General features: G+C 34.6%; 1 protein-coding gene across 1 annotated transcript in view; it reads right to left on the reverse strand.

Moving 5' to 3' along the window:
- TOX (thymocyte selection associated high mobility group box) overlaps positions 1 to 14,489 on the reverse strand; it is a 218,214-nt gene that overhangs the window by 42,976 nt on the left and 160,749 nt on the right. The window contains exon 4 of the mRNA XM_026692343.2: positions 7,837 to 8,112. Coding sequence (XP_026548128.1) covers positions 7,837 to 8,112 — 276 coding nt within the window. The remainder of the gene's footprint in view (positions 1 to 7,836; positions 8,113 to 14,489) is intronic.

Below are 14,489 nucleotides of genomic sequence, written 5' to 3' on the forward strand. Positions count from 1 at the left end.
GAGATAAGTTAAGACAAGTCTATATGCTACCAATATTTTAAAGAACTTTAGGCTTTCCTTTAGCTTATGGATGAAATAATAAACAGGTAATCCTTGACTTAGAATCAGTTATTTAACAACTGGTTGGCATTACAATAGCCTTAGAAAAGGTGCTTTAAGATTTCCAACTGTCGTAAAATGTTCTGCTAACGTTCTGGAGTCACATGACCACATTTTGGACACTTGGCAACTAGCTTACATTTTCCTCTGGCTCACATTTGTAACATCCCATAGTTATGTGACCATGATTTGCAACATTTTTTGCCAGTTTCTGACAAATTTGGGAGAATGGATTTGGTTGGAGCAGAAGACACTCCAAAGTATAAGACGCACCTAGCTTTTGAGGCGGAAAACAAGAAAAAAAAAATCTGCTTCTGTCTCCCAGCAATTTGCCTCTTTGCAGCAAACAACCTGGTCAACTTCAGCACAGCCTGGTTAGCACAAGCAGCTGATTGTCAGTTGAATCAGCCTCCAACAATCAGCTGTTTCAAGCTGCAGGAATTGACATAGTCTATCACGCGCCCCATTTTCAGCCTCCTTATCCCATTTTTGGCCTTCTTGTTCTCTGTTTTCGGCCTCAGCACACCCCATTTTCTGCCTGTTCCAATCTCCACTGCCCAGAACAGACCAGGTTGTTTGCTGCAAATTGCTGGGAGGCAGAGGCCGAAGGGTGGGGGGCTGGTGGGTGGGTGGGGCTTTGGCAATATTCGCTGTATAAGACACATGAAAAAGTGCATCTTATAACACAAAAAAATACTGTAAGTCACTTAACAACCACTATAAAGCTGTTGTAAATTTGGATCCATAAACATGGTCTGGTCATAAACATGAATGCCTCAATTTATGAGTTACAACAAAACTACAATTTCAATAGTGGTCATAAACTGAGAACTACCTGTATTCTGGAACTTGGGACTGAAAGAGGAATGAGCCTACATGGCTGGGTTTTTTTTTTAAGGCTGCCCCAGTTTTCATCAAGATGAATATGAGCAGTGGTACATATGAAATTAGAAGTAGAAAAAATATTTCTGTTCTTAAACTGCATCCACATTGTCAATAGAATATTACATGAAGGGTTAATAATGGATTACCTATTTTAAAAATGCTGCATTTAAAATAAAAGAGTATTAAAAGTACTGAAAAGTGACCCTGTCACATTTGTCTCCATTATAAGTAATATATGAAGATAATCTTCACATAAAATTATAGTACAAATGTATTTGTTTTATTAATTTATTCTGAGGAGTATTTATTTATTTATCTCAGTTTATATGCTATGCCAGTCAGGCTTCACACTGAATAGCATTTATGCAAACAGAACTCAAACATATAACCTACTGAAACTTTTTGTTAACATTTTTGCATGTATGAGAACAAAATAATAGTAGTTCTTTGGTATCATCTCAAACATTTTTGTCTAGAATAATAAATATTCCATGGTTTTTCTTATATTCGCTGAGTTCTTTTTCCTATGCAAATTGGCATTTTTGTTACAATAGATCAGAGGTCTCCAAACTTGGCAACTTTAAGACTTGTCGACTTCAACTCCCAGAATTCCTCAGCCAGCTTTGCCACAAGTCTTAAAGTTGCCAAGTTTGGGGACCCCTGCAATAGATCATAATATTTCTCTCAGCACTCACAAGGAAAAATTAAATTCCTTACTATCTAATAACATTGCCATTTACATTGTGGTCACCTAAACACCAGGGACATACTATTTGTAGCATTAGTGCAGAAAGTCAGCATTATCCATCTCCTGGATCTGTAAACTCTGAAAGCATTAAACATTTGTTTACAAGATTCTTAAACTGTATGCATGATTGTTTTATGTTATTGAAACATAAATTAAGAAATCTGTAATGTTATATTTATTATGGCTTTGTTTGGCATTGGAATGTTTATGACTTCGAATTTTTTTTCTTTCAAAGTATTTAGTATTTATTTGATTTGTCAATTGCTTACAAGATACAGGTATAAGAATAAATATAGTTTTGAATACATGAGATAGATACTTATAAGAAAAATAAAAAACAATAGGACAGAGACGGTAGGCACAATTGGTGCGCTAATGCATGCTCCCTACAGGCCTCTTAGGAAGGGGGTGAGGTCAATAGTAGACAGTCTAAGGTTAAAGTTTTTGGGATTTGGGGAAGAAACCATAGAGTCGAGTAGAGTATTCCAAACTGTTGCTGAAGTCGTATTCTCTGCAGTCAAGTTTGGTGTGGTTAACCTTGAGTTTGCATCTATTGTGTGCTCTTGTATTGTTATGATTGAAGCTGAAGTATTCATTTACATGTAGGACATTGCAATGTATGATTTTATATACTATATTTAGATCGGACCGGAGGCGGCGTAGTTCTAGGTTTTCTAGGTCTAGAGTTTCAAGTCTGGTGGCATAAGGTATTCTGCAATGAGTAGAGGAGCGGAGAACTCTTCTTGTGAAATATTTCTGGACTTTTTCAATTGTCTTAATATCAGATACATGATATGGGCTCCAGACAGATGAGCTGTATTCAAGTATAGGTCTAGCAAATGTTTTGTATGCTCTAGTTAGTAGTGTGATGTTACCAGAGAAAAAGCTTCGTAGGATTAGATTAACAACTCTTAATGCCTTTTTGGCTATGTAGTTACAGTGGTCTCTAGCACTTAGATCATTAGAGATGAGTACTCCAAGGTCCTTGACAAACTTTGGATCCTCAACAAAGTCTTGACTGTTTAGCTTGTATTTTATTTTCTGATTTTTTTTCTGCCAATATGTAAGACAGTGCATTTATTTGTTGAGATTTGAAGTTGCCATTTGATTGACCATTCTGATACATAGTTGAGGTCTTTTTGGAAGGTAGTAGTATTGTCTGTGGTGTTGAACAGCTTTACCTCATCAGCGAAGAGAACGCAGTTGCTCTTAATATGATCACAGAGGTCATTTATGTAGAGTATGAAGAGGGTTGGTCCTAAAACACTGCCTTGGGGGACACCACTGTTGACAGGTACAGAATTTGATAGGACGCTCCTAATTTTGACCATTTGTTGTCTGTTTGACAGGAATGCTTCTATCCAGTTATGTATGTGTCCAGAGATACCATAAGATTTTAGTTTTAGTAGTAGTTTGTCGTGTACCACTGAATCAAAGGCTTTACAGAAGTCTATGTAGATTGCGTCTATTGCTTTGCCCTGATCGAGTTGTGTAGTCCATATGTTTTTGCAGCGTAAGAGTTGCAGATTACAGGATAGTTTTTTTTCTGAAACCAAATTGTTTATTAGAGAGTAGGTTGTTTCTAAGTGGAGGATAATGGATTGGTTAATAATTGCTTCCATGACTTTACAGGTGATGCAGCATAAGGAGATTGGTCTGTAATTTTCAACTAGGCTTGGGTCTCCCTTTTTGAAGATGGGGATGACCATGGCTTGTGACCATAGTTTTGGCAAGGAGCTGGTCCTGAAAGATTTTTCAAAGATTATGCTTAGAGGTTCGGCTATGGCAGTGGATAGCTTTTTTAAGAAGTAGGCACATATTCCATCCGGTCCAATAGATAGGGATGGTTTTAGATTGCGCAGTGCTTTTCAACAATGTCTTCTGTAAAATCGATATGTATTAGATAATTGTAGTTGTCTGTGGTTCAACTAGGAAGTACTGGGCTTGATCCATTGTTGTTTACAAATACTGAGCCAAAGAATGTGTTAAAGAGATTTGCTTTGATGGTGTCGTCGTTGCAGTCTTTGCCATTAGGTCCTTTCAGGGGTGGGATGGACCTTGAGTCTTTTAGTTTGTTGTTTACAAAATTGTAGAAAGCACGGGTGGAATTTGTGTGTAGAAGGTTTTCCTCTTGTTTAATGTGATAATTGGTGCATTCAGTTTTTATCTGGTGGCATAGATTTTTGTATCGGCTTTTGAAGTTGGCAACATGACCAGATTTTTTTTTTTTTTTTTTTGCTAAAGTGATCTCTTTTTGGATTGACGCTTCCTTATTGTTATGGGTAATCTGTTTTTCCTGGTTTTGAGAGTTGTCATTGGTACATATAGTTTAATGGCTCTTCTGATTTCTAGTAAGAATATGTTGTAATGGTCTTCAACAGTATTGCATCCAGTGAATAGAAATTGCCAATCAAGGGAAGAGAGATCGTTGATTATAAGATCATAGTTGCCTTTTTTGAAGTTATAATTGGGGATTTTGTCATTGTGATGATTTTTGTGTGGACGTATGTTGAGACAAAAGTCAATCATGTTGTGGTCACTGTTGGAAAAGGGTTCTTTAATTTGTATTCTGTAAATTGAATTCAAACTATTGCAGAAGATGAGATCGAGGCAATTGTTAAGCCTAGTATTGTTGATTACTAGTTGTTCCAGTCCCAGATTTGTTACAGCATTGTAGAAGGTTGCATGTATGGGTTCAGTTGCACATTCGTTTAGAGTCCAGTTAATATGAGATAGATTGAAGTCACCAAGAAAGATAAAAGTGTGTGGGTAGGATGCTGCCCATGTTAGTAGTGTATTTAGCTTGTTTGCATGTTCGATGTTATAATCAGGTGCTCTGTAACATAGTAAGAACTGAAATGTGATATTTAAAGTCAGTTCACAGATAATGGTCTCAGGAAGAGGAAGCTCTTGGGTAACTTGGATGTTTTTTAGATATAAGGACTTTTTATAGAAGATAGCAACACCACCTCCTCTACGGATTTCATGATCGGATCGGTAAACATGATAGTCTCATCACTTTTTATTAACATCACAACAAGCATGTTCATCCTTTAGGATCAAGATAATAAATTTGCAGCACAAAGGTACATATTTAGCTGGCAATTACTCAGCTACTTAGAATAGTTACTTACCAAGTAACTATTGTCATACACAGAAGGCTAGATAGGAAAACTGTATCTCTGAGGCAGGATGAATGATTCACTAGATTTGAGTTGTTTGTCCAGGATTTTTTTTTCCAAACAAGGAAGTTAAAACTAATTTCACATTAATAACTTGGAAACTAAAGAAGGTGATTTTGGAATCTTATGCTTCTAACCAATCAGCAGTTATACATATTTTTGTGCTAGCTATCAAAATGGAGACAGATGGAAAATTGTTTTAAAAAATTCTCATTCTTATTAGATTAAAATAGATTTTAATTCAAGTACCATCTGCATAACAGACTGAGCAAACAACATAAAATTCTACTTAAAATAAAGTAAACCGTTAAGTTCTCTGCTACAAAAAACAGAATAGGAAAGCTTTAGTGATCATGTTTCACTTAGTTAACATTTGCTGTTGACAATCCTTTCATACCCTGTTCTCTAAATTCCATGAAATCCTTTCATATATGAAATTTAAATACCCATGAAAGAGAGAGCCATCTATCTAGTTAAGAATACATATTTGTGAAAATATCATGTGTCTAGCATGTCACAATTATAAATAGCATTACCAGAATATGCATGTTCAATGAACCAAAATAATGAATTGTTTTGGAAGGCAGTACTTGTAATATTTAAGAGGTCAAACCTAAGTGTGAGGAAAATTAGAAAGTAGATATTAGACAACTTTAGAGGTATTTAGAAATAACTGCTGCTATCTGTTGCTTATTGATAAATTTAGATTTTTCATTTATGAAACTAAATCGAAAGTGGGTTGGGGGTGTGGGTGGAAGAAAACATCACATTTGATTTGGCTGGAATGCTGAGGGTAACACTAAAAAAAAATATCTGATTTTAAATTAAATTGATTAAATATGCTGCAAGTCTGACATTCAGAGCCAGTAAGCATATAGATACAAATAGAAAATACTTTTTAGAGAATACTCTTTTTTCATAAGAGAGAGATGATCTCAGTTACGTACAAAGAGAGATGCCCCTCTCTCTTTTATTTTTTTGGGGGGGAATAAAAAAAACTTTTTGTTCTTTTTAAATCAAAGCAACTATTGCTCAATTGAAACTGAAAAAAGAGAAGCTGACTCTGATTCCCTAAAGCTCAAATTAAAGATTAGAATTTTATGGAAAAAAGAAAATCTAGGATAACTGAATCAGGGTGATAGTTGCTTTATATACTACTATATCTGAAGAAACAGAAAAAAATGCTTTAAAACTTTGGTGTTTATTGCTCTGTACTAGACAAATATCTTCTCTTTTATTTATCTAATATACAAGGTCTATACTTAGGTACACTTCAGCCTTCTATGCATATTGCAGATTGTGCATGAAGAGATAAAAGCTTTGCCAATTCAAATTTCAATAACCTACTCCAATTTCTTTACCACATATTTCTTTATTATTTGTAACAGACCAGTAGTGTACTAGTAACATTACTTTATTATTATTATTATTCTTTTAAAGCTGCTGTTGGCCTATGATTTGAACAGGTTTGCATTTACCTTCTTCAACAGTGAATCTGAGCATATTAATGAAGTCAAGAAGAATGAAAATGGTTTATACTTTCTTTTTTAGAAATAAAGTTTGGTTTTGTTTATCTTTTCTGAAGTTCATTCTAAGGGCTGAATCCTTCAGGCACATATCTTGATGGCCAGTAAGTGGTATTACAGCAATTAGTTTATGTCCTTCCCCCAACATCAGAAAGACAGTATAGATCAGGGGTGTCAAACTGGCAGCTCACGGGCCGGATGCGTCATGCACAGGCCATGACCTCCCCAGCTCCATGAAGGAAAAAAACATCATGTAATGGCAATATGATACGGTGAGTTTGACACCCATGGTATAGATTGTGAGAGCCCCACCAAGGGAGTGTATACTTGATGAGACGCTTCCTGAAAGATAAGATAGTGGCAGCATAATTAGCTAGTAGCCACTCCAAGCAAAAATGTGAAAAGTATATGAAAGCTGGCTGGGATAGAATGAAAAGAATTCTGTTACAAAGGCAAATATAAAAATGATGTCTTGTGGAAAGAAGTGGAAGGATGATAAAAATGGATGTAACAGCCCACAATACAAGCTAGTGTGTGGTGATTAGCTTATAATAACAAGGGGTTAACTGCATTCTGTACTTTTGTAGTTTCTGACCCACTCTAAATGAGTCTTCACAAGTAGTCCCATACATTGCAGTACACTGCAGTTCAATTCAGAAATGATGAATGCATGACAATTATTGCTTCACAAAATGAAGATGAGAAAACTTATTATAGTATGTTAAAAGAGAGAAAAAAAAGTGACAAAGAATGTAATCAAAAGATACCAAGGAACAGTCAAAATGAAAGAAGGTAAAAATATTCACCAATTCTGACAGAAATAAAAAGTGTTTGGGGAAGTGTGTGAAGGTTAATTAAATTGCTTCCAGCAGTTTAAATTGAATTAAAAATAAAAGCAATGAAGTGAAAAGAAACTGATGTAAAAAAATGCCAGTAGGAGCAATCTAGAGAATTCTATGGGAATGATATGAACTTGTTGAACAGTGGAATTGGAAAGAATGCTATAATATTTATGGTCAAGCATGTCTATGAAGATATTTAGCAGGCTTCCTATTAAAGAAAAATGAGTAACATAGAAGAAAATTTTTGAACTGCAAAAGATTAAGTATTTATGGTTAATTAAAATGGAATGAGGCTGAAAAAAAGAAACAATCAACATGTTTACACAACATGGAGGCATACTGTATAAGCAAGTTTATTGAGAGGAAATCTTCCCTCAATTATAATGCTTTGACTATAGAATTTATAAATGGTATCACACCTGAAGAAAGGCATTTAAAACTGATTAAAGTTTTAAAATTTTAAACTTTAAAATAAAAGTAAATTTTATTAAATTATGCTTAACATTTGTATTGTGCTGGTTACAAAAACCACTGTTTTAAAAGGTTGGTCATACCTTTGATGTATCTTCTTCATCTTCATGAACTGAACTGGAAGGTGAAGGAGTAGCAGATTTGCTACCAGGGGGAGATGGAGAGTTGTGAGGAACATTGTTTCCACCCATATTTAAACCAAGTTGAGCACTTAGTTGTGACTGGTTAATAGTTGTCAGCTGGCCATGTTGCATTATTCCTGGTTGTCTCATGTCTCCAGGCTGGACCCTGGGCCTCATGGCTGCTATCTGGGGGTGGGAATTATATTGAGCTCCTTCTGCATTCCGTAATTCCTGCATCTAAAAAGAGAGAATATTATGGATTTACTATTTGTTGTTATTATCTCACTGTTCAAAGAATTTATCCTGAAAAATGCATAAATTAAAATTTCATTAAATAAATGAAACCATAAGATAGGAAGTTGCAAAAAATTTCTTACCTTAAAATGCAGCAATATTTAAGAAAAGCTTAAAGTTTAATAAAAATTTCATGATGTCAACAAATGTCCTTTTATATATCATGATTAAAAAGCCCCACAAGCAGGAAAAAATGAACTAAAGTTACATAATTATATCTAAGTTTTATTGCTCTCCAAATCAATTTAGTTTCAAAAGAGCTGTAGAATTTTTAAACAGTTGGACTCCAGTTTTAACATATATGAGGCTGCCCAAAAAGCTGCTATAATTTTCCATGTAGAGAAAACAGTGAGTTAATGATTGGTTGACTACTTGACTACACAACTCATTTTCTGAAATCATTATAAATGAGTGCTAATGGCTCTAAATTGTGAGCTTCATAAATTACATCTGTGGGCTTGATTTCATTTTATTTTTTTAAATTGAGTAATAAATCTAAACTTTATTAAGATAAAAAATGAGAAGGCACTAAAAGAAAGAATACTTCCCTCATCATTAAGACAAAATACATCCAGATATTTCAAAACTATCAGTTTTCAACTTTGAGCTATACAATACAGGTAGTCCTTGACTTACAACAGATTGTTTAGTGATTTTCAAATGTTCAATGTGACAAAAATGAAAGTTACGACCTTTGCAGCCTCCTTATTATCATGTGATCAAAATTTGGATGCTTGGGAACTGGTTCATATTTATGATCATTGCAATGTCCCAGAGTCATGTGATCATTTTTATTGACCTTCTGACAAGCGAAGTCAATGGGGAAGCCAGATTCACTTAACCCGGTTACTAATCAACTGCAGTGATTCACTCAATATCGGGAGCAAGTAAGGTCATAAAATGGGAAAAATGCACTTAACAAATGTCTCACTTAACAACATAAATTTTGGGCTCAATTGTGGTTGTAAGTCAAGGACTATCTGTATGAATAGAAAAGAAGTGGTACATTTTACATATTGATTTTACAGAAGACAATGTTGAAAAAGCACTATGCAATCTAAAACCCTCTCTATCTATTGGACTGGACGGAATATGTGCCTACTTCTTAAAAAAGCCATAGCAGAACCTCTAAGCATAATCTTTGAAAAATCTTTCAGGACCAGCTCCTTGCCAAAACTATGGTCACAAGCTACAGTCATCTCCATCTTCAAAAAGGGAGACCCCAGCCTAGTTGAAAATTACAGACCAATCTCCTTATGCTGCGTCACCTGTAAAGTCATGGAATCAATTATTAACCAATCCATTATCCTCCACTTAGAGACAAACAACCTACTCTCTAATAAACAATTTGGTTTCAAAAAAAGACTATCCTGTAATCTGCAACTCTTACACTGCAAAAACATATGGACTACACAACTCGATCGGGCAAAACAATAGACGCAATCTACATAGACTTCTGTAAAGCCTTTGATTCAGTAGTACATGACAAACTACTCCTAAAACTAAAATCTTATGGTATTTCTGGACAACTGCATAACTGGATAGAAGCATTCCTGTCAAACAGACAACAAATGGTCAAAATTAGGAGCGTCCTATCAAATTCTGTACCTGTCAATAGTTGTGTCCCCCAAGGCAGTGTTCTAGAACCAACCCTCTTAAGAGCAACTGCGTTCTCTTCGCTGATGATGTAAAGCTGTTCAATACCACAGACAATACTGCTACCCTTCAAAAAGATCTTGACTATGTATCAGAATGGTCAATCAAATGGCAACTTCAAATCTCAACAAATAAATGCTCTGTGTTACATATTGGCAAAAAATAAATAAATCAGAAAATAAAATACAAGCTGAATAGTCAAGACCTTGTTGATGATCCAAGCTCTGTAAAGGACCTTGGAGTACTCATCTCTAATGATCTAAGTGCTAGAGCCCACTGCAACTACATAGTGTTGAGGTAATTCCCCGTTAGGAGAATGAGTCCATACAGGGAGACGTATTTGAGAGTAGTGTTTGAATAATACACACATAGCACACAGATACACTGTACAGTAAATGTAGGTTTTACTTTCAATAAAGGTTTAAGCAAAGTTCAAAATAGGTAGTCCAAAGTCATTCACAGGTAAGATCAGTCAGTTTTTAGTCCAGGGATAATCCAATAACAAAGTCCAGTGTCAAAAACAGTTCAGTATCAGACTTACATCAAATCCAAGAATATCAGTCAATTTAGAAGGAAAAATGGAGGAACGGCACTACTCTCCAACAGAAGGAAACAGAGACTCACTGAGACTTCTTCTCAGACTAAGACTAAGACAACCCAGGTTTCTGGCTCCACCTTATGGCCGTTTGAGAAACCACACCCAAGTACAGTTTTGCATTTTTTTAAAGATACAGTTTTAAAATGTCTATCCTGATTTATATATTTCCAACCCAAATAGCTGTTAGGTGACTTACATTTCTAACACATAGCCAAAAAGGCATTAAGAGTTGTTAACCTTATCCTACGTAGCTTTTTCTCTGGTAATATTACACTACTAACTAGAGCATACATAACATTTGCTAGACCAATACTCAAATACAGCTCATCAGTCTGGAACCCACATTACGTATCTGTACAGTTGAGAAAATCCAGAAATATTTCACAAGAAGAGTTCTCCACTTCTCTACTCGTTGTAGAATACCTTATGCCACCAGACTTGAAATTCTAGACCTAGAAAACCTTGAATTATGCAGTCTTCGGTCTGATCTAAGTATGGTATATAAAATCATACATTGCAATGACTTACCTGTCAATGAATACTTCAGCTTCAATCATAACAACACAAGAGCACACAATAGATACAAACTCAAGGTTAACCGCACCAAACTTGATTGCAGGAAATACGACTTCAGCAACAGAGTGGTCAATGTCTGGAATACTCTACCTGACTCTGTGCTTTCTTCTCCAAACCCCCAAAACTTTAACCTTAGACTGTCTACTATTGACTTCAACCCTAAGAGGTCTGTAGGAGGCGTGCATAAGCGCACCAACGTGCCTACCGTCCCTGTCCTATTGTTTCTTTTATTTTTCTTATATGTACCCATTTCATGTGTTCATAACTATGTATATACTTATACCTATTATCTTGTAAGCGATTGACAAATCAAAATAAATAAAATAAATAAAAATAAATAAATTTTGCAGCATTAGTTTAATTATATTTGAAAGTGCAATAGAAACTTGACATACATAACAGTAGAATTGGCAAAAGTCAACCTAAACATTATCTTTTCATGGTGCAATGCATCATACATTAATTTATTCTTTATTCGTACTTTTTTACTCATCATTTTTATCGGGTTTTGTTATAAAGATGAATATTTTCAAAAATAACCTTACTCCTTTCTATTTAGTTTGATGTGAAATGAAGTAATAAGAGGTGGGGTGATTTTTTTTTTGCAATTGGCAAAATTAATTGAGATACATATTTGATGAATATATTATATCTGATGAAATATGTCAATGACCAAAGTATGCTTAAAATATATCTGTAAGGATCTTACTATACAATCAATCCCACTGTAGGAGGATCTATTCAGATGTAGTAGTGAAAGTACTAACAACACAGTTATTGTGTTTAATGTTATTACTAATAATAAAATAGGACCTGGTTTAATAAAAACAAATACAATTCCAGAAATCTGCTTGTCAACAATCAGCAACTGTACTCAACATATGGAATAGATGGTACATCCAAAATGCTCCAATTAACTTAGTGAGAGTATTGCAAATTTTTCCAGTTTTTAATTTCATTACAATTTTATATACAATATATATAAAATTGTGACTTATTTAAACTGTGCTTTGAGAATAAATACTGGTTTCTTGAATTGATGGCCTGATGTTGGCATGATTTTAGTCCCTGTCAGAACCGGCACCAGCACATTTTGCTCTGACCTATCTTCCTGGTTCCCCAAAAGTAACAATAGTTAAATACTGCTTTCTCCATAATAATAGGGACAACCTTGGTAAACATTTTAATACAACACATCCTCACGTTCAGAAGTTATAGAAAGTGAAGACACAGGTATCATGATGGCAATCTTAGAAGTCCTGACTTGGTTTTTGAAAGAGGCCAAAGGAACGCATCATTTCACAGAAATAATTTAAAAGTTACTAACTATAAGTAGAATAAATGCAAATATTATTTTATCCCAGCACAAGATTACCACAAATTTGGAGGACCATGGCGTAATATATGTATCTATACAGAGAGTAACATACAAGCTGCGGAATTCTGGAAGTGAATTCCACAGGAGTTAAAGTTGCCAAAAATATCTGAATAGAGTAACTGTATCCAGAATTTGCGTCAAATTTTTCTTCAAACACCAAAACATTCTGAAGTGGAATCATGTGGCATCAGTTATCACTTTTAAAAGGTTTTCTACAGATGTGTATAAATTTAACCACAACATTAGAATAATCAGGGATGGGAAAGGACAGAGCAAGAAAAATATTATATATTGACAACTGTAGGTTTAAAAAGAAATCTTGAAATTTTGAAAAACAACTGGCTCTTTACTTTCTCCTTTCAACAACTCTATTCTAGTCAAACATATTAGCCTTCAAAGCTATCATTATTTCTGCCTCTAGCAGACAATCTAAATCTGAACAGTTGTAAACATAAAACTTGGCTGTATTGCTTTTGATCCAGCTGTTTCACTGAACAGCATTTGGTGAATAAAGAACAGTACCCCCAGGCCTTATTTGCTAATGTTAGTCACCAGCTGCTGCTTTCTGTGATGATAGTAAGGCCTGGAAATGAGGAGAAGGAGATTATCTCAGAAACCTTTACATTTTGCATGCTTGTTTTCAAGCCTCAAGGTTACTGAATAGTTTCTTAGAGTTGAAAGTATGAATAGAGCCTATAAGATACAACAAAATATTTTTTTCTGGCAGTATTTGACATTTGCATCATGACCAATCATATTGAATTTTCATAGTAAAATGAGATTAAGGGAGCTAGAAATTTTAATTGATATTTCTGGAATCTAATATCACCCTCTTGTATTTCTTGCACTTCAGAAGAGAATTGATAGAAGGTAAACAAGTAAGCTAACCAGCTAAAACTTTTAACCGACTAGACATTTCCAAGGGTAGAAAAGCGGTTTGGACATCTTGGTTGAAAGACAAGGGTTCATACTGATACAATATGGCACTACATAATAATTAGCAATATCAGTTGAAGCTGAGCAAAGACCTTACTGACCAATACATCCAGCAGCTCTTCAAAATGAAGCTGGGAGTCTAGTAAGATTACAGGCTTGCTCTTTTCAGGAAAATGCATCCCACTAAGAGCCAAAATTTGTATTTATTTTCTTATATGTACAACATCTATTAGTGGCAGCTGACCAAGTGGATTGAGCTGGTTTATCCTGGCATTTATGAAGAAGAACGCAAGGGGACACCTATCCATGGCTCCATTTTCTGTAAACTGAAATTATAAACTGTTTTATTATTAAGTATAAACATATACTGTATAAAAGCAGCTAACATTATAATAGTCTGATTGAGATAAAGACTGTTATATGCTAAGGAGTCATTTAACCTCTCTTGGACCTCTGTCTGGAAACATTATCCTGCTTGCACAGGAGTAAACAAACATTCTCAACTGGCACTTATGAAAAAATATCTTGCATGTATACAGTTATGTGTGTGAATCTGCTTAAACTATGGTTGTGAAGAATTCTTCTCATATGTGTCCTTGTGTCTTAGTCTGGATTATGCCAGCATGTACCTTGTTTAATAAAAAACAAGAATACTGAAAGACCCTGAAAACCAAAGTATTTAATTGTTTACTTGTAAATCTCTTCGATGGCCTTCCTTCCTCAAAATAATCTCCACTAATAACAATTTTTCAGTATCTCTCAGTCCTGTCATAAACTTCTGTTCAGCAATATCATTATTCTAAATTATATCTAATTTGTAAAAAAGGTGACTTGATACAACATGGAACCATTTCAACTTTGATATCAATGCTTTCATCAATAACAATATATTTGGATATAACAAAATTAATCTTCCAATTTAGATTTTATACATTGAATTATTTAAAATTTTGTTAATGGTGTCATTGCAAAGCAAGTATCTTTCCTTGTCCTTTAACCTTACTAACACTACTAAACAAGAACTTTCACAGCTGGGGTATTATTTGTACTGGATGGAAAAAAATAATGGATATAAGTAGTCCTCAATTCACAATACTTCATTTACTGACTGTTCGAAATTACAACAGCACTGAAAAAAGTGACTTATGACCATTTTCACACTTACAACTGCTGCAG

This window comes from Notechis scutatus, chromosome 3, assembly GCF_049901735.1.
Source record: "Notechis scutatus isolate UNSWTSFEM ecotype Mainland chromosome 3, rNotScu1.2, whole genome shotgun sequence".
NCBI classification, from domain to species: domain Eukaryota; kingdom Metazoa; phylum Chordata; class Lepidosauria; order Squamata; family Elapidae; genus Notechis; species Notechis scutatus.